Source organism: Cucurbita pepo, chromosome LG07 (assembly GCF_002806865.2).
Source record: "Cucurbita pepo subsp. pepo cultivar mu-cu-16 chromosome LG07, ASM280686v2, whole genome shotgun sequence".
Taxonomy (NCBI): domain Eukaryota; kingdom Viridiplantae; phylum Streptophyta; class Magnoliopsida; order Cucurbitales; family Cucurbitaceae; genus Cucurbita; species Cucurbita pepo.
In genome coordinates, this window is record NC_036644.1 from 5,858,293 (window position 1) to 5,881,695 (window position 23,403).

The window sequence follows — 23,403 nt, forward strand, 5'->3', positions numbered from 1 at the left end:
AAGCGATCTGTCGAAGCTGTGGGATGTAAAAATGCTTCGGTGGAGGAGCGTTCCGCCTTAGAGTTGCACCTGCGCGAGCAGTGGTGGACGAAGCGGAAGCGAGAATGTCGGCTTGAGTAACGCAAACATTGGTGAGAATCCAATGCCCCGAAAACCTAAGGGTTCCTCCGCAAGGTTCGTCCACGGAGGGTGAGTCAGGGCCTAAGATCAGGCCGAAAGGCGTAGTCGATGGACAACAGGTGAATATTCCTGTACTACCCCTTGTTGGTCCCGAGGGACGGAGGAGGCTAGGTTAGCCGNAAAAACGTAAGGGTTCCTCCGCAAGGTTCGCGCACGGAGGGTGAGTCGAACAACTCGAACCAACCTAACTTCAATTATTTAATAAAATTAATAAAAATAATTTTAGTGAAATTTTTATTATCAAAATAATTAGGTTAAGTCTAACAAAATATCTAGATTAAAAAAGGTTAGATATTTCTTGAAAGATAATCCAAATCGTCAAAAACTGAAGAAATGATTACGAATGCCATACCAAATACCGAGTGTGCTCTGATCAAAGCTGTTCATTGGTGCACCAACAACGGATTGTCAGAAATCCCCAACGAAAAAGGAATGGGGAGTAATCATTTCCCATCATCTTGATCTTCCTCATTCTTCCCCTTTCAAATTTCCATCCATTTCCGCATTTCAAGGCACTCCTTCTTCCGCCATTGTCAAGGCGAATCGAGCTTCATCGAAATGGCTCGACCCACCGTGTTTTTGATCCAGATCTTCGCCATTTTCGGCTTTCTCCATCTGGGTTTTGGTGCTCCAATTTCTTTGGAAAATCCTCTTCTCCGGCAGGAACAGGATAAGGTCGGGGAGCTTCCGGGTCAGAACTTTGTGGTCAACTTTACTCACTATTCTGGTTATGTCACTGTTAATGAGGATTCAGGGAGAGCTCTGTTCTACTGGTTTTTTGAGGCTGTTGAGGACTCTGCCGATAAACCTCTTGTTCTATGGCTTAATGGAGGTTCTTTACTTAAACTATCTCCCTTGGAGTTTTACTTTGAGCTCTTTAATTGTTGAATTAGACCTGAATTACATATATAAGATTAAATTTACGATAACTCATCCGATTAAACTATTGGATTTAATGTTGAAGGTCTCTGTTTAAATCTCCACACTGATTAATATTGGTAACTGTTCATTGGGTCTCGTTCAAATTTACAAGATGGCAATATATAATCTTAAATTTAGTGCTCATTAGTTTAAGATTTTGGATTTAGTGTTGAATTAACAAATCTAATGTCTTTTCTTCAGATAAATTAATATGAGAATTTTGTGTATGTAAGATGATTGAATAGCAGGAGTGGAAAAAATGCTCTGTTCTTCTGTTCTAAGATAATTTGTATTGGTTGTATTAATCAGTTTGAAATGAGTTGTATAATCTTGGATTGTTTTCGTAGGACCTGGATGTTCTTCAATTGCTTTTGGTGAGGCAATAGAAATAGGCCCACTTCTCATTAATGCTGATGGGAAATCCCTTCGCTGGAACCCTTATTCTTGGAATGAAGGTAAGATTTGCAAGAACACACATGTATATTGGTTTATTTCTCCCTTTCTTCTTCGATCCTCTTCCCTCTAATTTTGAAATTAACTGATTACAATGAGTAGGTACAGTTATTGTGTTTATAGAGTATTCATTTATGAAACAAATTGTTCAGTCTTTATGTTCGGTTGTCTATTCTTCCTTGTAATGTAGCATGAGCATCTAGATGATTAATATAAATATGAGACAGTTTTATAACAAACAATTTATGTGAGATCCCATGTTGGTTGGAGAGGGGAACGAACTAATCCTTGTAAGGGTGTGAAAACTTCTCCCTAGCAAATGCGTTTTAAAAACCTTGAGGGGAAGCCCTGAAGGGAAAGCCCAAAGAGGATAGTATCTGCTAGTGGTGGCTAAGATGTTACAAATAGTATCAGAGCCAGACACCAGGTAGTGTGCTAGCGAGGACGCTGGCCCCCAAGAGGGGTGGATTGTGAGATCCCCCATTTGTTGAAGAGGGGAATGAAGCATTCCTTGTAAGGGCGTGGAAACCTCTCTCTAGCAGGTGCCTTTTAAAAACTTTAAGGGGAAGCTCAGAAGGAAAAGCCCAAAGAGGACAGTATCTGCTAGCGGTGAGTTTGGGCTGTTACAAATGGTATCAGAGCCAGACACCAAGCGGTATGCCAACGGGATGTGGCCCCCAAGGAGGTGGATTGTGAGATCCCACATCGTTTAGAGAGGGGAACGAAACATTCCTTGTAAGGGTGTGGAAACCTCTCCCTAGCAAATGCATTTTAAAAACCTTGAGGGGAAGCTCGGAAGGGAAAGTCCAAAGAGGACAATATCTGCTAGTGGTGGGCTTGGACTGTTACAAATGGTATCAGAGCCAGACACCAAGCGGTATGCCAACGGGATGTGGCCCCCAAGGAGGTGGATTGTGAGATCCCACATCGTTTAGAGAGGGGAACGAAACATTCCTTGTAAGGGTGTGGAAACCTCTCCCTAGCAAATGCATTTTAAAAACCTTGAGGGGAAGCTCGGAAGGGAAAGTCCAAAGAGGACAATATCTGCTAGTGGTGGGCTTGGACTGTTACAAATGGTATCAGAGCCAGACACCGGGTGGTATGCCAGCGAGGACGTTGGGCCCCCAAAGGAGTGGATTGTGAGATCCCACATCGGTTGGAGAAGGGAACGAAACATTCCTTGTAAGGGTGTGGAAACATCTCCCTAGCAGACACATTTTAAAAACCTTGAGGGGAAGCGCGGAAGAGAAAGCCCAAAGAACACAATATCTGCTAGTGGTGAGCTTGGGCTGTTACACTTTATCACGAGCTGACTTTTTTACTGGGGTTGACTTTGTATGATATTGTAATTTCAGTATATTGTTAAGAGTTCAATAGTCAATTTTATCTTAGAAAATGCATAAAGGGAAATCTACCCTCTATGATATTGGCTATGCTTGTGCTCGTGTGAGGCTCTCTCATACCTTTTAGCTCATTGACAATATCAATTCGTAGGAAGTACCTCAAAAGTGTTCTACTTTGAATAGTTAAATAAAACTTTTCATGCTTCTCACCTATATACATTATCTTTTACAGTTGCCAACGTTTTATTTCTCGATTCTCCTGTTGGGGTTGGTTTTTCGTATTCAAACACATCTTCAGATTTGATGAACAATGGAGATAAAAGAACAGGTAATACTTAGACAACATGTAGTACCTGCTTTGAATGGACCTATTATGTCACTGCAGAGCCACTAATTTGATTATGTTTCAACTTCTTATTTCTTAGCCGAGGATTCTCTGGTTTTCTTATTGAAGTGGGTTGAACGCTTTCCCCAATTCAAAGGAAGAGATTTTTATATTACAGGAGAGAGCTATGGGGGTAAGGAGAAAATCATTGTTCCAATTTTTTACTTAAAATAACTTAGTTTTTATCTTCATGTATTCATATCAAAATGATTGGTTTCTTCTCTTTCCATTCCTTTTTTTTGTAATTTGTTCTCACCCCATTAGTTTCTTTTAGTTGTTTATCTCTTTCATTTTGAATGAAATGAATATGCAGGGCATTATATTCCTCAGCTAAGTCAAGCTATTGTAAGGAACAACCTTCTATCCAAGGAAAAATCCATCAATCTTAAGGGCTATATGGTATTTGCATCTTCCTCTCACAAAATTGAAGTTTATAGTAATATAAAGTACTATGTAAGGTTATTATATTCACTTCTATGTATTACTCATGTAGGTAGGCAATGCTCTTTTTGACGATCATTATGATCATGTGGGAGTTTTTGAATTTTTGTGGTCAACGGGTTTGATTTCTGATCAAACATACAAGCAACTTAATCTAGTATGTGCAAATCAATCTTTTGTACATCCCTCAGAATCTTGTGACGAGATACTTGGGATGGTCGATAAAGAAATCGGAAACATCGACCCTTATAGCATCTTCACTCCTCCATGCTCTGATCTCTCTTCGAATCGCCTACGAAGCCGAATGCATGTGAGTTTACTGATCAATGTATTAGTTTTTTGTTTTTCCTTGGTTGCAATACAACAAGAACATGAATGAAGTATTGGAGCTAACATGTACCCCTAAACTTTTATAATTGAACCTATTTAGACCCTCTATTTGAAAATCGTTCATACATATACCCTTCATTTTTATATCGTCAATGCAAGGTCTAAATTGGTTTACGTATGAAAGTTAGGAGTTTTAAGTCTCATACTGTAACAGCCCAAGCTCACCGCTGGCAGATATTGTCCTTTTTGGGCTTTCCCTTTCGGACTTACTCTCAAATCTTTAAAACGCGTCTGCTAGGGAAAGGTTTCCACACCCTTATAAAGGGTGTTTCGTTCTCCTCTCCAACCAATGTGGGATCTCACAATCCACCCCCTTTCAGGGCTCAGCGTCCTCGTTGGCACTCGTTCTTCTCTCCAATCGAATGGGGGACCCCTACCAAATCCACCCTCCTTCGGGACCTAGCATCCTCGGTTGGGGAGGAGAACGAAACACCCTTTATAAGGGTGTGGAAACTTTTTCCTAGCAGACGCGTTTTAAAGCTTTAAGAGGAAACCCGAAAGGGAAAGCCCAAAGAGGACAATATCAGCTAGCGGTGGGCATGGGCTGTGTCATAACATGTGCATAAACATTTTTTAAACTAAATCTAACCGAGAATATAATTTGATATTCTTACAGAAGTTCAGGTTTAATTGGTACAATTATTCGTTTAGGGGTTTAATTGATTCAACAAATTTTCGGTATAAATTCATTTTTGTCAATTTACATCAAGCAGGAAGGCCTCCTGGTGGCACATAAATTGCTAATCACATATAATTTCTAGATAATGCCCCAGTGGGGTGACTTGCTAATCTTCTACTTCATTAAATTTACCCTTCTAAGTTCTAACCATACCCTGAATTAGCTCAAGATTTTGGTAAGTGATCCAGTTGGAATTTTCTGAAATATCCTCAAGATTCTAGTTTTCCTGTTTTTCTCAATATTTGTATTAATCTTTCAGTATTATAAGCTATCATAAGTATAGTGGAGAGAGGTTTTCTGTAAATGATATTGATTATTGAAGTTTTTACATCCATTAATTTACTGTAACTGTGTTTCTTAGAGGATTGGACGTGTTGGTGAACGCTATGATCCCTGCACTGAGAAGCACGCGGTTGCGTACTTCAATCTACCTGAAGTTCAACAGGCGCTTCATGTTGATCCTAAGTATGCTCCATCTAAATGGGATACCTGCAGGTACAACATCTTAAGAACAACTATAAAATTTGTGGTAGCATTTCGTATATATATTTCTAGATAAACCAGTTATAATAAGAAATCCCGTATTAGATATAAATTTCATGAAGTAAATATAACTATTAACATGAACTAATCTCCATATAGGCTTTCACCGTAACGGTCCAAGCTCACCTCTAGCAAATATTGTCCTTTTTGGGTTTTCTCTATTGGGGTTTCTTTGAAAGTTTTTAAAACGTGTCTACTAGGGGAGGTTCCCACATCCTTATAAAGAATGTTTCGTTCTCCTCCCCATCCCACTAAAGCCAGCTCTAAGAAGTAACAAAGATTTAAAATTTTAAAAATTGTTATATTTTTCACTTGGAGATATTTGGATTTTTTCTATATTATAATGCTTTAACCAATTTAACTATGTGAAATTGGTTGTTCTTGAGTAATAGATAGGTCCATAGCCGAATGTAGCTCTATTGAAGATCTTTTTATTTTTTTGGCCACTTAAGATTACTAAACAGTAACAGTTAATGAAGTTGAATAATGAGCCACTAAGTGTCTCATATATTCTTTGCCCAATGTTGATATAAACTGTGAAATCCCACATCGGTTGGGGAGGAGAACAAAACAACCTTTATAAGGGTGTGAAAACCTCCCCTTATAGACACGTTTTAAAACCTTAAGGGAAATCCCAAAAGAGAAAGCCCAAAGAGGATGGACTTGGGCGGTTACATAAACAGGTTTGATAAAAGTGCACATAACGCGAACAGGTTTTTTTTATAGAAAGCAAATAATTTATTTTTCTTGCAAAAGTGGGCTTACTTCTTTCCTTGATAACATTATTCTCAAGCAAGGATGCTATTCTTATAAGTGTTTGATGGAACTCTTAATGGTCACAGTGAGTTCGTTAACCTTAATTGGAAGGATTCTGCTGGCTCAGTGCTGGACATATATCGGGAGCTGATACAAGCAGGACTTCGTATTTGGGTGTTCAGGTTCGTCTTGAAATTTAAAGTCTTCAATTAATTTATGCTTTCACATCGATTGTGAGATCTCACGTTCGTTGGAGAGGAGAATGAAGCATTTCTTAAAAGGGTGTGAAAACCTCTCTAACATACGCGTTTTAAAATCGTGAGACTGACAGTTAAAAGTTATAGTAGGCCGTGCATCCGATGGTTAGAGTAGGATTGCCACATTGAATAATTTTCCAGCATTTAGTCATTAATTTTAGATTATTTATTGCTTAATTGGTAGTTTAGATTTAATTAGTTATTTTCTTCTTTTATTGTAGGACTATCAATATCCTCCTTTTGGGATTATTACACGTTCATGATATCTTATATTTCTTATTAAACTAATGATGAATGTTCTCTGAAAAACTGTTTTTGGGATTATTATTATGATTATTATGACTATTTTGTTTGTTGCTGCTCCAGTTTCTGAATCATCCATCATTGTTTATTGTACAAACTTTGAATATTGGTTTGTGTTTCTTTGTTACAGTGGTGACACTGATTCTATACTCCCAATCACATCTACCCGTTACAGTATCGACGCCCTTAACCTTCCAGTAATTGGACATTGGCGTGCTTGGTATGATAATGGCCAGGTAAAACACTCATTATCAAGAACTTCATATGCATATAACTCAATGTCTGCAGCACTTTTCCAGAAAGTACTTTTAGTGATACCTTAAAAACTGTTTTTAGTTTGAAAATCTCTTAGGATTCATGTTCATATTCTCATCTGCCTTCTGTTCTTGTCTGTTGAGGATATATGATACTTAAAAAAAGGCATTTTTCAATGAAATAACTTCAAATATAATGAAGAAAATACTTAAAGGACATCAGAATATGATTTTCAATAACTTCAACTACAATGAGGAATGCACTGAAAAACTTCTGAAATTTATTTATGTTTCCATTTAGTGAAATTTTGTTTTTGGGAGGACAAAGCAATGGATTGGGCTAGTTTAGGAGATTAAAATTTTAAGAACATCGGTCGTTCTTCGTTGTAAGGGTGTGGAAACCTCTCCCAAGACGTGTTTTAAAAACTTTGAGGGAAAGCCTGAAAGGGAAAGTCTAAAGAGGACAATATTTGCTAGCGGTGGACTTGGGTCATTACAAATGGTATCAAAGCCAGACACCGAATGATGTGCCAGCAAAGATGCTGGTCCTCGAGGGGGGAGGGTGGATTGGGGGTCCCACATCTATTGGAGAAGAGAACGAGGGCCAGCAAGGACACTAGACCCCAAAGCGGGGTGGATTGTGAGATCTCATATCGGTTGGAGAGGAGAACGGAACATTCTTTATAAGGGTGTGGAAAGCTCTCCTAGCAAACACGTTTTAAAAATCTTGAGGGAAAGCCCAAAGAGACACTATCTACTTTTCTTTTTCAATTGAGAGAGCCTATTATCCACTTTCATTGAATTTTTAAAGGAATCAAAACTTTTCATTCTTGTTCATTATCATTTCTTCTTTTCATCTATCATTTGTTAATCCTATGTGAATCTTTCTTTAGTCATGCATAGCATAATCATAGTTTGAAGAAGCTATTAAGACCCTTAAACTTGTAAACATCTCTACATACTCGTAGTCATTACTTACCCGACACCTAGCTGACCTCGAGACATCGAGTTGAGTCGGGAGGTAAAAAGATGATAGAAATCAAATGAGATTAGTTGGTTGTGATGAACAGGTTGGAGGATGGATTCAAGAATATGAAGGGCTAAACCTTGTGTCAGTGAGAGGAGCAGGCCATGAGGTCCCTTTGCACAAACCAAAACTGGCTCTCCAACTCATCAAAGCCTTTCTAGCAGGGAACGCACTCCCAGCCCTTCAGCTCCACAGTGACACTTAAAAAAAAAAAGCTTGAAAGCTCCTTTTCTGTTCATTGTTGGAATGTAATGAGTGGAGGAGAGTTCTTATTTGCGAAGCCATTACTTGTTCAACATGGGCATTGATTTTCAAGTTAATATCAATAAAGATGCCATTGGGTTAGACAATATGGATATAGATTGGAATGATTTCTTCTTATTTGCTTTCTTCTCAACTTTTCATTGATTTTTGGTGATTGATGATGAAATGGAGTTTTATTATTATTATTATTATTATTATTATTATTATTATTGAATTTAGTTGTGTTTCATATAATTCAATTGAACTGTCCCGTTGCCATTTAAAAGGTGGGAAAGTCGTAATAAAAAATAAAAAGATTGTATTGTTTGGAATTTCAAGCGGAGATTAAAACTTTTTTTACATAGTGAAATAGATGTACGGTGAAAACTTTAAATCTCTCAAAGGATGGAATAGATGCTTGAATGGAAGAATTGCAAAATGCCATCTCCCACCCATTAGAAAAATGACAGATTTGAAATTTGAGAAATAATTTTAAATTATCTCTTTTAAGTTCGAGTAAGTCTATAAAGAGTGGAGAATTAAGTTTGAGTAAGTCTATAAAGAGTGGAGAATTAAGTTTGAGTAAGTCTATAAAGAGTGGAGAATTAAGTTTGAGTAAGTCTATAAAGAGTGGAGAATTAAGTTTGAGTAAGTCTATAAAGAGTGGAGAATTAAGTTTGAGTAAGTCTATAAAGAGTGGAGAATTAAGTTTGAGTAAGTCTATAAAGAGTGGAGAATTAAGTTTGAGTAAGTCTATAAAGAGTGGAGAATTAAGTTTGAGTAAGTCTATAAAGAGTGGAGAATTAAGTTTGAGTAAGTCTATAAAGAGTGGAGAATTAAGTTTGAGTAAGTCTATAAAGAGTGGAGAATTCAGTTTGAGTAAGTCTATAAAGAGTGGAGAATTCTCTATTCTCTTTCTCCGATCCGTGGGAGATTTTCTTTCTAGAAGCTCCCACAAGCCTTATCTCTTGTTTGAGTCATGACTTTATAGAGAAAATTCAATTGTCGAAGTAACCGAAGCAAATAGCTTAAAGACTTGCCATAACATTACATATTTCTTCAATGTACCATGGTTATAAGCAAGACACATCGTTATAATCATACCATGGTTATAGCTAGAAGTGTATGTTTGAGAGCCACCAAGCGTGCTACTTACTAAGTAAATTTTAGTCTGCTTGATTAGTGGCAGGGGTTTTGAAGTTGTTATGGAGTGGCAGGGGGTTTTGGAGTTGTTATGGAATTACGATGGTTCCAAATCTTATTGTAACAGTCCAAGCCCACCGCGAGCAGATATTGTCCTCTTTGAATTTTCCCTCAAGCTTTCCCTCACACATTTGCTTTCCCTCACGCATTTTAAAAACCTCAAGGGGAAGCCCGAAAGAAAAAACTCAAACAGGACAATATCTGCTAGAAGTGAGCTTAAACTGTTACACTTATGAACTCCTCATCGACAATTAAGACATCCAAAATCAAACAAAATGGTATAATTGAAAAATGTTGAACCATAAAGTACCAAATTCAAAAAAGGCCCAAAGATTAAGGCTACTAATAAAAGCTGTGCTAGAATTGACAAAACTAAATCAAACAAGGGATCAAAAAGATATCTTGCTCTAATTATTGAAAGAATAATATTATAGAGTTCACTAGGAAGAACCTATACACAGACAAAATGAAGCCTTCCAATAACTTACATTCCTTTCTATTTTAAAATTTAGGCTTCTAATAACTTACATACATTTCCTTTCTAATCATACAAAAAAACAAAAGTTTATACAGAGAATATGGGGGAATGAATACTCATCTGCAGCATGAAAACGAACCCTCGAGGTCAGAACTCAGAGGTACCTGCTCGAGTGTCGATCTCGACCTTGGCTGAACCATTGTCAGCTCGTAGCTGAGTTAGGGAGTGCTGACAGGGTTACAGAGCGAGACCGGCGAGCAATAAATTGGAATGCTTTCACTATTCCTGCCGTAATAGAAGCGTCTCGGGCGTTGCTCGTGTTTCTTGTATCAACTTTGCATCTACTATTCAAAGTTGTTTCCTATATATGTTTTGACTAAACCTTATTGGTGTTGGACCAAGAAGAATCAGTTGAAGAAGTAACGAGATTTAAGAACCTCTCGCAAGTCAAAATTGCCTCTTTCAGGGAGGGGAGGGAACGTCAATCCTGGATATGTTGTTTCAAAGTCTTCGAGCAACTGGTGAGAAAACAATATAGCTTTTAAGGTAAATAATGCATGTGGCAGTATGGGAAGCCTTTCAAATCAAGAAAAAGTTCACAAATCGAAACTAGCAGGTCGAGAAATAAGTGTAAACTATCAACTTTTGTCACGTGTCCACATCTTTTTCCTACCGTTCCCTTTCTTTCCTTTTCCCGCCCGATGTGGGATAGATATGAGGAAGTAAAAAGGGATTCCTTCATTTATTTACGAGGATAGCAAGTCAGGTAATAGAGTCAGAAGGACCGGAGATTCACCGACCAAAGAAGACAAAATATGTGTTGATCTTTGGCCCGAAATCTCCGGGTTAAAATAAACATCTCCTATGGGTCAAAAGTGAAGAAAACTACTGCTCCCTTTTTTTCCTTTTTTCGCCCGATGTGGGATGGATATGAGGAAGTAAAAGGGGATTCCTTCTATTTACGAGGATAGTAGGTTAGGTAATAGAGTCAGAAGGACTGGAGATTCACCGACCAAAGAAGACAAAATCTATATGATGAACTTCGGCCCAAAATTCCGGGTTAAAATAAACATCTCCTATTGGTCAAAGTGAAGAAAACCACTGCTCCCTTTCTTTCCTTTTCTTGCCCGATATGGGAAGATATGAGGAAGTAAAAACGGATTCCTTCACCTATTTACGAGGATAGCAAGTCAAGTAATAGAGTCAGAAGGATCGGAGATTCACCGACCAAAATAGACAAAATCTACGCTGATCTTCGGCCCAAAATCTCCAAGTTAAAATAAACATCTCCTATTGGTCAAAAGTGAAGAAAACTACCACTCCATTTCTTTCCCTTTCTGGCCCGATATGGGATGGATATGAGGAAGTAAAAAGGGATTCCTTCACTTATTTACGAAGATAGCAGATCAGGTAATAGAGTTAGAAGGATTGGAGATTCACCGACCAAAGAAGACAAAATCTATATGCTGATCTTCAGCCCAAAATTTCCGGGTTAAAATAAACATCTCCTATTGGTCAAAAGTGAAGAAATACTATTCGAGGAAAAAAGTGATTTCAGTTCACACCGAGATAGGAGAAGAACGTTGTCAAAAAAGATCGAACCGTAAAAATGGATCCTAAAGTATGGGGACTGAAGCAACACACATATAGGCATAGACAGATTTTCTCAATAGCAGATAGTTCTTAGCATTTAGAAGCTAAATACTTACAGTTTCAAGAACTGGCATATTATAAAGCTCCACAAATTTTTCCCTTAGTATCAGATTCATTTGGTCCACATCACAGGCATGTGTCCAGAAGGAATCATGCACCCCTGAAACACAAGTACTTGGCTAGGTGAGAGTATTATCAACAGATTTTGATTCTTGATAGATATTGTTCTCCAAGACCATTTAGAAGAAAGAAATAGTTGAATCAGTGACAACATTTCACTTAAAAATAAGGTCCACAGGCTATCGATTCTTTGGTCAAAGAGCATGCCACCGGAAATCGGTGCATTATTTGGACGAGTTTTAAGACATTTGGAATTGCAATAAAAATTATACATGTCCTGTGCCAATGTGAAGATATATTCAATGGTCGAGGACTCGAAGCTTTGTTTTGATAGACTCAAGAAACTAACCTGCAAAACGTAAGCCAGCATCCCTACAGGCAAGAGCAGTGAGCATCATATGTGAACCATCCAGTGAGTGTACAAAATTGGGAGGAAATGCAGTTCTCTGCTTTCGAACATCCACCTGGAAATAATGCAACAATCAAATAAGATAAGTGCAAATCTGAAGAGTTTCATATGATTCGAGAAGAGTGGCAAGCTTACCGAGTTACCCTCTCGTCGCAAAGCCAAAACTTGAAGCGATGTCCTAATCTGCAGCACAACAAAAAGACTCATTACTCCGTCTTCCTCTATGAACTATTTATTAAATAACAAGAAGGTTACAAATAATTGTAACAGCCCAAACCCACCGCTAGCAGATATTGTCCTCTTTGGGTTTCCCTTTCGAGCTTCCCCTCAAGGTTTTAAAACACGTATGTTCGGGAGAGGCTTCCACACCCTTATAAGGAATGTTTTGTTCCCCTCTCCAACCGATGTGGGATCTCACAATCCACCCCCCTTGGGAGCCCAACGTCCTCGCTGGCACACCGCCCGGTGCCTCCCTTTCGAGCTTCCCCTCAAGGTTTTAAAACACGTCTGTTCGGGAGAGGCTTCCACACCCTTATAAGGAATGTTTTGTTCCCCTCTCCAACCGATGTGGGATCTCACAATCCACCCCCCTTGGGAGCCCAACGTCCTCGCTGGCACACCGCCCGGTGCCTACCTTTCGAGCTTCCCCTCAAGGTTTTAAAACACGTCTGTTCGGGAGAGGCTTCCACACCCTTATAAGGAATGTTTTGTTCCCCTCTCCAACCGATGTGGGATCTCACAATCCACCCCCCTTGGGAGCCCAACGTCCTCGCTGGCACACCGCCCGGTGCCTAGCTCTGATACCATTTGTAATAGTCTAAGCTAACCGCTAACAGATATTGTCCTCTTTGGGCTTTCCCTTTCGGTTTTAAAACGTGTCTGTTAGGGAGAGATTTCTACACTCTTATAAGGAATGTGTTGTCTCCCTCTCCAACCGATGTGGGGTCTCATAGATGGGGTTTCTATGAGCACGTTCGGTGAAGGTGCTCCCACATCTTGTCTACAAATCAAAAGTTGTATTGATTTCTGGAAAAAGATTCCACAAAGCAGTGTCTCACAAGATGCCGTTCACTTTTATAGTAAGGTTGTACCACAGGAAGACCAAGAGGGGTAGTCCAACGCACAGGCTGATTATCAGCAGCAATCACCTGCAAGAGTGACGTATTTAACAATTAGAACAGAAGTTTCAAAGTATGACATAACCTGCTGCTAAGAACAAGTCTGAGTGGCATACCTTAGCACAATCACCAAGCCAACTCATTATCCCACGTGCAGCTTCAAATATTTCTCCAAGTGCAGCCAACGTCACCTACAGAAAAGGGAATAAGACTATGAGACATATATTCTGAAACTGACCCTGAAATATTCTGTTATTTCTCTCTGGACAAAAGAAGACAATTGCTTAGCACCGACTCACATTCCTTCATGTAAGTCTCACTTTACCACAAAACCACTAGATAGAGGATCGTTGAGAGACTAGCATAAGGATATATCCAATAGCAAGGGGGTAAGTGAAACTTCCCAGAAAGTAACCAGACCAGCAAGGAGAAGTAAAATAACAATGGATGATCAATGGCTAGGTGTAACAGTCCAAGCCCACCGCTAGCAGATATTGTCCTCTTTGGGTTTTTCCTTTCGGGCTTCCCATCAAGGTTTTTAAAACGTGTCTGCTAAGGAGAGGTTTCCACACCCTTATAAAGAATGTTTCGTTCTCCTCCCCAACCGATGTGGGATCTCACAATCTACCCCCCTTCAGAGAGAGGTTTCCACACCCTTATAAAGAATTTTTCGTTCTCCTCCCAACCGATGTTGGATCTCACAATCAAGAGTCTTCATCCAAGTTATATTTATGATAAATTTTGAAGAGACAGCGATATGCAGAGACACGTCCTCAACCTATGTCTAATATTTTTCGTTTTTTCCTTTTCTTAGCAAGTATTCAAAATTTTGTAAGCTAGGGACAACGAAGAAAAATTAAGGTTGTCAAAGTTTTCAGCAGACAAATTAAGATGATTGACTAATTTCACACTTTTCTAACAAATATTCCCTAACAAAGAGGTTCACAAAAGTCTTATATTCTGATTACACATGAAAGAAATTCTATTAAAAAAATAACAACAGTCATCTCTCCATATAAGAACGAGTCTGTAATTAGTAAGTTACTCACCTTAGCAGCATAACAGGCAGCTCTAAATAGTAGTCTATCATCAGAAATGATGCCCTTCTCCTCTAGTCTTCTTTTAATTTGTTCACGAGCTCCAACATAAGTGACACCATATACAGAAGTCATCACTGTCTGTTTCACCAGTTTGCGATCAACCTGAAAGCCTCAAAAAGATAAATTAGTTCAAAATGTACGTACATAGGTCAACAAGAAAAAAAAAATTAAAAATCAACATCCATTTTCTAGGGGAAATTCATGCAGCTTTGCAGCTAAGTCAAGAAAGATGAACCTGATCAATTAGGATCTTAGCTAGTAAAGCATTTGGATTTGTCGTTGGATCCTTGTTACCATCTCTGATCATGATATCGTGAACCCTGTTAACCAATAATAGAAGTCATGATTTTGGTTTCTATTCGATGCAATTTCACTCCGAATACACGCATTATAAGGTAGCTAACCACTTTTTCCTTGTAAGAAACTGAATTTTACAAAGAAAGCTGTACAAAGAGAAGATAAACAATCTCCCAAGGAAGTTATACAAGGGCACTCCCTACTAAAATTGAAAGGGAATTGAAATTACAAAAATGATAAGAGATTAAACTTGTAAACTTGTAACGACCCAGATCCACCGCTAGCAGATATTGTCCTCTTTTGGCTTTTCCTTTCGGGCTTCCCCTCAAGGCTTTAAAACGCGTCTGCTAGGGGAAGGTTTCCACACCCTTATAAATGGTGGTTTGTTCTCCTCCCCAACCAATGTGGGACATCACAATCCACCCCCCTTCGGGGCCCAGCGTCCTCGCTGGCACTCTTTCCTTCCTCCAATCGATGTGGGACCGCCCCCAAATCCACCCCCCTTTGGGGCCCAGCGTCCTTACTGGCACACCGCCTCGTGTCTACCCCCCTTCGGGGAACAGCGAGAAGGCTGGCACATCGTCCGGTGTCTGGCTCTGATACCATTTGTAACGACCCAGATCCACCGCTAGCAGATATTGTCCTCTTTGGGCTTTCCCTTTCAGGCTTCCCCTCAAGGCTTTAAAACGCGTCTACTAGGGGAAGGTTTCCACACCCTTATAAATGGTGGTTTGTTCTCCTCCCCAACCAATGTGGGATATCACAATCCACCCCCCTTCGGGACCCAGCGTCCGCGCTGGCACTCTTTCCTTCCTCCAATCGATGTGGGATCGCCCCCAAATCCACCCTCCTTTGGGGCCCAGCGTCCTTACTGGCACACTATCTCGTGTCTACCCCCCTTCGGGGAACAGTGAGAAGGCTGGCACATCGTCCGGTGTCTGGCTCTGATACCATTTGAAATGACCCAGATCCACCGCTAGCAGATATTGTCCTCTTTGGGCTTTCCCTTTCAGGCTTCCCCTCAAGGCTTTAAAACGCGTCTACTAGGGGAAGGTTTCCACACCCTTATAAATGGTGGTTTGTTCTCCTCCCTAACCAATGTGGGACATCACAAAACTGGCTCAACACTAGGAATCAACTAAATCCCAGAAATCCTCTAGATCCTCACACCTCTAAAAATGCTTTAGACCGCCAGCTAACGTTAGAAAAACGGTGATTAAAAAAAATCAACCAAACAAGTCAAAGAGTCATAAAAAGTACCGCCAGCATATTTGCTTCATGTTTTAAGTGATGATTCTCATGAGCAACAGGAATCTTTTTTACAGGGAAAAGAAAAGTACAGGGCATTGATATGACAGTTATTGTATAACACAAAAGAATAGCGCCAACTAATGCCAGTGATGTCAAACATACCTGGCAGCAATTTCTGAGTAAACATCAGCAAATTCTTCTCCAGCAACTAAGTTAACAGCAGCTGCTTCCAACTGGAAATCCATAAACATACTCTTTTAGGTTATAGAAAATTTTCATCTTCAGCAAGTATACCACGTGAAATTGATAATAAGAGACTCCTGCTATACGTCATCCATGCAGATCCTAAATGAAGGAGCATTTATGGCAACCTGGGTCCTCAATTCTCGTAACTATAAAGTAAAACATTTACGAGAAAAGAAAAGGAGGAGAATCCTGAAAAAAAAGATAAAATTATGGATGCAAGAGAAAAGAGCTCTGAAGCCCGAAGCGAGATATTATCATTGTCGCATTATAATTCGTCATCACTAAACATATTATTTGATGATTTATGACGAAGTTGAGGAATTACTAAAAATAATTTTTATTTTTTGAACATAAGGAATTTCATGCGACATAAATATAGATTTGGCCTTACAGTGTCTCTTCCCAAAGCTGCATAGTGCTGTAAGCCATTGCATGACCCATCCTGAAAAATCATGACTTTTAAACTGTCATTACATTGCTAAAAATAAATTAAAAAAAATAGATGTCGAGCAACATAACAAAAGATAAATGATATCTAGTTCAAATAAAGACGATAATCAAGACAAAACTGTGAAAATGAGAAGGTAACAAGGTGGAGGTACTAAATCTAATGAAAACATGAAACAACAAGAAAAGAATAAATATTAAATTCATTTGAAATTACAATACGAGGAACAAAAGAAGTAAGCTCCTTCCAAAAGATATAAAATATAGATGATTTCCTTATGCTTGGGTCTTATCCTATTACTTCCAAGTGTTGATTAAGCCTACCTGATGGATTGGCAGATGGGAAATGACAGTGTGTGGGGCTGAGCTCTTTAGGGCTTCGAATAGATTGATACAAGCAGCCAAGCATTGGAAAGGATCTTCAGCAGTCAACCACCAACGATCTCCATTAACTGGGTTACTAGCAGAATCAAATATGCTATCCAGATGGTCATCCACAAATGCTAGACGTCTGTCATAGGAAAGTTTTTCAACACCACCAGCATACAAATTAGCTAAATGTATCTTCAGCCAACGTAAACCAGATTTTCCTAAAGGTCGTCCTTCAGCAAACTCAAGAACTCCTCGACAAAGATCAGAACTCAAATGATTCAGATGTGGATGCATTGGGTATGCTCGGCCACGAAAATCAAGATTATGCGGGTAATAAAAGCCTTCCTCGTCCTTCATTTTGCGAGCAACCTAACTCAAGGCAAAGTACTGATTAGTTTTTTTATAATAATTATTCCCACATAACGAAAAGTATAAGCACATGATGGATTTCTATAGTTACTAATTAATATTTTTTTTCATAATAATTACTGATTAATGTTCTTTAAATTAGTACATCCTTCAAAATAATCCAACAATCAACATAATCACAGAGCTAGTGGGATTCGATGTTGATTAAAATCTTATACAATTTGGATGAAAAAAGAAAATAACTGATCTTCCTATACAAAGACATTTGTGCTGATGGAAAGGGCATAACCAGTTTCGCACGTTTAATCAGACCTCATATCCAGTCAACAGGCTAGGAAGCACGTTACGTTTCTCAACTTACGAAAAGTCATTCTCCATTCCAAATTTAGAAAAGGAATCTTACAGAGAGCTTAAGTTCAATATCACATCGCTGGGAATGCAACTCTTGGTTGATTTTCTTTGCCTTCCTCATGCTCCATTTCCATTCTTGCATTTCTGTCAAATCCCCCCCAAGAGGCTTCTCTGGAATAGGAACCTGCTTACCAATGAAGGAAGAGTGAATCAATCAATCACAGAATAAACATGTAACCAAAAATCGCGCAGAATATGTGTCCTAACAATGGTCAGTTTATAATTAAAGACCTATTTTCTTACCAGCAATTCACATTATATAACAAGCTATACAACACTCTAACTTGTGTAGTTGCTCATTGGGTCTTATTTTGCTTGATTGGAGCCCTTGCTTTAATTTGCCTCCTTTTTGTGGGCTCTCCGTTTTTTGTATGCCCTTGTATCTTTCTTTTTTTTAATCAATGGAGGTTCGGTTGTTCGTACAAATAAAAAAAACACAATTTAAAAATAAAAAAAAAAGAAAAAAAAAGAAAAAGAAAACTATTTAATGAACAATATTGATCATCTAATAAGCATAACCATACATAGGCAAAGAGAATATGAGAAGAGGAAGCATGGCCACTTATGAACGGAAATCCAAGTTAGCATTAAACTGAACAATATCGTTACCGATATCCTATTAGACGATGATATTTCAAAAGCAGAACATGAGCTTACGTCTTTGCGATCAACAAGGCCTGCTGTATTGCCACCTTGCGCCCAAATACTCTCCACCACACTAAGTACCCTTCTATTGACCCGCCACTTGGTGCTCCCTAGCATATCCAGAGCCTGTACTTATTTCAGCACATGATCAGATTGACAACTACATATATGATAGAAACACAAACAAATCATAAGCCAAGGAAAAATTTTAAAATTTGTGATATTTCACATAGAAACTACTACAGTTTCTTGCCAAATTTAAATTACCAATGTAATTCCGTATGGAAAGAACTTAGTATACTTCCTTGCATATGATTAAATGGGTTCAAGCTCTTGAAGAACCATTAACTAGATTAATTAAATTATATCATTGCAAGCATTTGCTGTATGTAAAATTGCCGAATAATTTTATAGCTCGGACCAGAAAAATAAAATTGAAATTCCAAGTCTAGGTTGAAACGTAGCTTCAAATAAGAAATGCACAATAATCATCGTGGGTTGGCCAGTGCCCTAGGGTGTGTAAAAAGGGTGAAGGGGTTATGGGAGATGAGTTCAAACTCCGTGGCAGCTACCCATCTAGATATCAAATCTTACAAAATTCCTAACAACTAAATATGGTAAGATTAGACAATTGTCCCATAAGAGTAATCGAGGTGTACATAAGTTGGTCCAAACACTTGCAAAAGTAAAACAATAAATAAATTAAAATTAGAAGGAAAGAGGAAATGAATCTAGTGCCTAATTTCAAGTTCGTTAAAAAGGGAAACTCGAGCTTTCCAAACCTCAAATACTTTCTGCATCGGTTTCCCTGAAATTTTCTTCAGGGCATCTTGTTGCCTACTTGATCCATGAGTACGCATGACATACGAAGGTAAGAATAAGTGCCCACCTTTATCATACCTGTAAGATTTTCCATTACATTTTTGTGATTAGTAGCAAATATAAGACATGGTGCAAGCCTACTGTTGCCTTAAAGCACTCCATGATCGCTTATTAGTCAAATTTAAAGGATCTTTTGATGCAGTAACCAAGGCAAGAAGCCTAAGAAAATATACAATATAAAGAACATTTATTTAATTTGCTTCATACCCCTTCCATTTTTTAGGAGGAATCAACATAGGGATGTAAGGAATTAACATATGCTTAGCCTGCATGGAAAGACATAAAATAATAGTTTAGAAGAGAAAATTCAGGGAACAGAAAACGTTCATTTAATACACAAATTCATAGTCCTATAAGTTTTATCAACAGAACCCCGTGTAAGTTTTATCAACATGGAAGAGTTTGCCGTGTAGAGGGGAGTTCTTTATGCAAAACAAGCAATAACACCACTACAAATGATAGCACAAAATGTGACGTTATAATTAACTTTTGGTCTGATGTAGTCGAGAGCTCACTTCTTTACTGCCTAAGTCGTATATTTCATCCAGACGTTCTTTTACTTCCATAGTAGCCATAAGGAATGCTTCATCTGTGGTCACTTTATTCTTTTAATTTTCTAAGCTTAATATCTCTATGTAGCTAGGAAGAAAATCATAACAAGATTCAGGGGACATCTGCTAATATAAGTTAGAAAAAGGAAAGAGATAAATATATATAACAAAAAACGAAAACTTACAGTTCTGTCAAGCCCAGCAAGAACTATGGGATCGCATTCAATAACTCCATAATTCTTCACAATGTTCTTCCTACAACCACCAAAAAAATGCAGGAGCATGACAAGCTGTTCCAGAAAAGCTAGTATGTAAAGAGTTGGCTACTTGATCCTGGCAAACAGCGGCCATCTCTTAACTTGACATTTAAACTCCAATCATCAACCGTCCACCCAGCTCACCAATCGAGAAAGGGGGGAAAAGGAAAAGAAACCCAAAAGAAGGATAACGACAAGTACCAGCACCAAATACCCCCGACTCATTTCTCTAAAACATTACCTACTGAGCATAACCCAATGATCATATCTGTGGAGGTTGGTTAAATGAACCCTACTTGGTGACTTGGCTGTCAGCCAGTAAGAAATCGAAAATGGACAGGAAAAATAAAACTCACCCTGGAGTTTTTGCGACAGGTTTAAATTTATGCCAAAATGCAGGTCGAATATCAGGTGGACTGTCAGCTGACTGGGTAACTGGAGGTTGGATGAAAGCTGATTCAATTAACAATTCTATGAGACGACTTCCTAGCTGCAAAGTTTAATCAGGTACAGAAATGCCTTAAATGTGGTATTCAATTGATTTATGTCAAAACATATAAGATACGGTGGACGCCACAAACCTTCGCCTGGGTGTCTCGACCCCAATCCTTAAACTCTTCTTTTTTCAGCAACTTTTGCACCTCTTTCAGTCTCCTTCTCCTAATTAGACTATTAACTCGTTTCCTCAATAGCTCTTTCTCCTCGTTCAAACGCTGAGCATCACCTGGAGCATCAGCTGGAACCTTATCTCTCTGATTTCTCCTAGCCTTCAGAAAGCTTTGAATTCTAACCTGGGTTAAATTTGAGAGGAGTCAAGCCCCTTGCACAATTACTTAATGTTAATGGCTTAGGAAGTAACGGAACAACAATTTTCGTTCAATAACTCATTAAAGCAAAAGTCAAGTTACAGTGATTTAAACTCAAAAACTCTTGTTTGGTAACATGTTAAATCTACTTTAGATTCACTTAGAAATATAAGATGGTCAAATTCGAGAAAATAAAATTTATTAATCCGTATGCAACGAAATTGAACCTATATCAATATCCAGGGACTTCAGTATTAAAACACTGTGGTTGAAAGCATCCGCGGTCTGCTCATAGTTGGCATGATGAATAAAATAAGTAGGCAAACAAAACTCTACAAAGATCATGCTCGACCGCTTCTGAAATCCATAAGATTAGAATAGAGAGGCTGTGAGATCTCATATCGGTTGGAGAGGGGAACGAAGCATTCTTTATAAGAGTGTGGAAACCTCTCCCTAGCAGACGCATTTTAGAACTTTGAGGGGAACCGTGGAAGGGAAAGCCCAAAGAGAACAATATCTGCTAGCAATGGGTTTGAGCTATTACAAATGGTATCAGAGCCCGACATCGGGGGGTGTGCCAACGAGGAGGTTGAGCCCCAAAGGGGGTGGACACAAGGAGGTGTGCCAGCTAGAACGCCGAACCCCGAAGGGGGGTGAACACCAAGCGGTGTGCCAGCGAGGACGCTAGGCCCCAAATGGGGGTAGATTGAGGGGTCCCACATCGATTGGAGAAGGGAACGAGTACCAGCGAGAACGCTAGCCCTGAAGGGGGGTGGATTGTGAGATCCCACGTTGGTTGGAAAAGGGAACGAAACATTCTTTGTAAGGGTGTGGAAACCTCTCCCTAGTAGACGCGTTTTAACACCTTGAGGGGGAGCCCGAAAGGGAAAGCCCAAAGAAGACAATATCTACTCGCGGTGGGCTTGGGCTGTTACATAGGCATTTTCAAGATATGATACAAACGGAAAAAGCAGACAAAAATTTTATAACAACCACTCTTAAACTACCGATCCGCCCTCTTAAAGTTTATGAAACTGTTGCAAGTAAACTTACTCTTATGAGTCCATTCATGGTTGAATTTATCAGCAAAATTTACCAAGTCTGAGGTATAATTGCTACTCTAAACTAGTTTAGAAATGTCCCAAATGAGTTCAAGCATAACAATTTCATAAGTCCTATGCGTAAATTACTCAAGAAAATTCAAGCTTAAGAGAAAGCATAAGATCTTCAATGCTCACCTCCTGTTCAATAGCAGAACCAATCTGAACCGCAGCCTGAACGACAAGAACACAGCCATCCTGCTGCGCCACCATCAACAATCCCATCATCTTATACATCACAATAACCGCCATCTTCTCTGCAGACAATAGCTCTATATGAGGCGCAAATGCCGCTTTCTGCTTCTTACTCCGCTGCGTTTTTTGCTCCTTCTCTATAGCCTGCTTCAATGGCTCAAACCAACCCAAGAACAAAGTCTTCACATAAGGCAAATTCGGAGCCAATTTCTTTTCGCACATTTCTCTCTCTAATTCCTTATACTCCTCAACCGTCTTCTCCCAGGCTTCAGTCTCCGCCTTAATCTGCCTCCTCCTCAACAAATTATACTTCCTCTTCTCAATTTCCCTAAATTCTAACTTCACTCCCTTCTGCAAGCTTTTGTAAAGCCCTTTCAGAAACAAGGAAGCTATCCATGGCGGATCTCGGATGAAGATTCTTTGGCAAGGTTCCCCTGGAGTAATCTGGTGAATTTCGCTCATGGATATCTGCAAATTCATCGAATTATCGAGGGCTTCCGTGAAATTTTCCTGAACTGAATCGGCTGGAGGTTGAAGACGTAATGGCTCGGCAGTGGAATCGAAGTTTATGGGGAAAGAAACGGAAGAAATAGGGGAATTAGAGAGGGAATTGAAGGATGAGGTGAATGATAAATGGGTTTTTCTTTGGCATTTGCATCTTTTGATGGGTTCCCTCCATGCATTGCCGCCATAGATGAGAGCTTGGTGAGTTGGGAAGAAGGAGGCTGTCGATTGCATTTGGTTGAAGATAAAATTACGGAATTGAGGAAGAGACAACACCGTGTACTCGAGGAAGAACCGATAAAACCCCACTTAAACCCCTCGTTCATTGCTGACTATTTTTATTATTTTTTTTTTTTTTTCATTGGACAGGTGTATTTTACCGAGTTTATCCTTCCGTTCGATATTTGAATCGTTGTCGAAACGACGTCAGATTAAGTGAGGGAGAGTGTCACAACCAACGATGTAATTGTATTCCCGAGTAAGTCATTGAGGACAACGACTAATTTAAGTAGAGGGAGAGTGTTACAACTATGCTATGAAGAGAGTAGCGCGTGGGTAGGTAGACTGACAATGTGATATCCCATGTTGGTTGAAGAGGAGAACAAACCACCCTTTATACCCTTTATAAGAGTGTGGAAATCTTCCCTGGAATACGTATTTTAAAGCCTTTGAGGGGAAAGCCCAAAGAGGACAATATCTGCTAGCGGTGGATCTGGGGCGTTACAAATGGTATCAGAGCCAGACACCGGACAATGTGTCAGCCTTCTCGTTGTTCTCCGAATGGGGGTATAGACATGAAACAGTGTGCCAGTAA

The 23,403-nt window shown here is 39.2% G+C and overlaps 2 protein-coding genes across 3 annotated transcripts; one reads left to right on the forward strand and one right to left on the reverse strand.

The window, feature by feature from the left end:
- The first annotated feature begins 487 nt into the window (after positions 1-487).
- Positions 488-8,310, forward strand: LOC111798407 (serine carboxypeptidase II-2). The gene is made up of 10 exons (XM_023681525.1): positions 488-1,012; positions 1,449-1,556; positions 3,130-3,225; positions 3,323-3,415; positions 3,596-3,681; positions 3,776-4,033; positions 5,154-5,287; positions 6,178-6,273; positions 6,782-6,887; positions 7,976-8,310. The coding sequence occupies exons 1-10, from the start codon at positions 739-741 to the stop codon at positions 8,135-8,137; spliced, it is 1,413 nt and encodes a 470-aa protein (XP_023537293.1). The 5' UTR covers positions 488-738; the 3' UTR covers positions 8,138-8,310.
- A 1,454-nt stretch (positions 8,311-9,764) lies between these two features.
- LOC111798408 (DNA-directed RNA polymerase 3, chloroplastic-like) lies at positions 9,765-22,878 on the reverse strand. 2 transcript variants are annotated; one of them, XM_023681527.1, is made up of 19 exons: positions 22,029-22,878; positions 20,566-20,775; positions 20,341-20,474; positions 19,913-19,982; positions 19,384-19,442; positions 19,077-19,194; positions 18,307-18,420; positions 17,642-17,773; positions 16,822-17,238; positions 16,442-16,492; positions 15,967-16,037; positions 14,492-14,576; positions 14,206-14,358; positions 13,273-13,347; positions 13,130-13,186; positions 12,174-12,221; positions 11,979-12,093; positions 11,566-11,669; positions 9,765-10,374 (listed from the first exon to the last, which is right to left on the reverse strand). In XM_023681527.1, exons 1-19 carry the CDS (start codon positions 22,821-22,823, stop codon positions 10,264-10,266), a joined length of 2,919 nt encoding a protein of 972 aa, XP_023537295.1. In that variant the 5' UTR covers positions 22,824-22,878; the 3' UTR covers positions 9,765-10,263. The 2 variants fall into 2 exon arrangements, with proteins under 2 accessions (XP_023537295.1, XP_023537294.1); XM_023681526.1 differs by having other exon boundaries at positions 13,097-13,186.
- Positions 22,879-23,403: the final 525 nt, after the last annotated feature.

Excerpts from the sequence above, each read along its gene's own strand:
- LOC111798407 (XM_023681525.1), top strand. The coding sequence starts at position 739 with ATGGCTCGACCCACCGTGTTTTTGATCCAGATCTTCGCCATTTTCGGC. Across the intron at positions 1,013-1,448 it reads TGTTCTATGGCTTAATGGAG|GACCTGGATGTTCTTCAATT; the intron begins GTTCTTTACTTA and ends TTGTTTTCGTAG. Across the intron at positions 1,557-3,129 it reads CCCTTATTCTTGGAATGAAG|TTGCCAACGTTTTATTTCTC; the intron begins GTAAGATTTGCA and ends TATCTTTTACAG.
- LOC111798408 (XM_023681526.1), bottom strand. The coding sequence starts at position 22,823 with ATGCAATCGACAGCCTCCTTCTTCCCAACTCACCAAGCTCTCATCTAT. Across the intron at positions 19,195-19,383 it reads CCTCCTAAAAAATGGAAGGG|GTATGATAAAGGTGGGCACT; the intron begins GTATGAAGCAAA and ends AAAATCTTACAG. Across the intron at positions 14,359-14,491 it reads CTAAGATCCTAATTGATCAG|GTTGATCGCAAACTGGTGAA; the intron begins GTTCATCTTTCT and ends TGAGGCTTTCAG.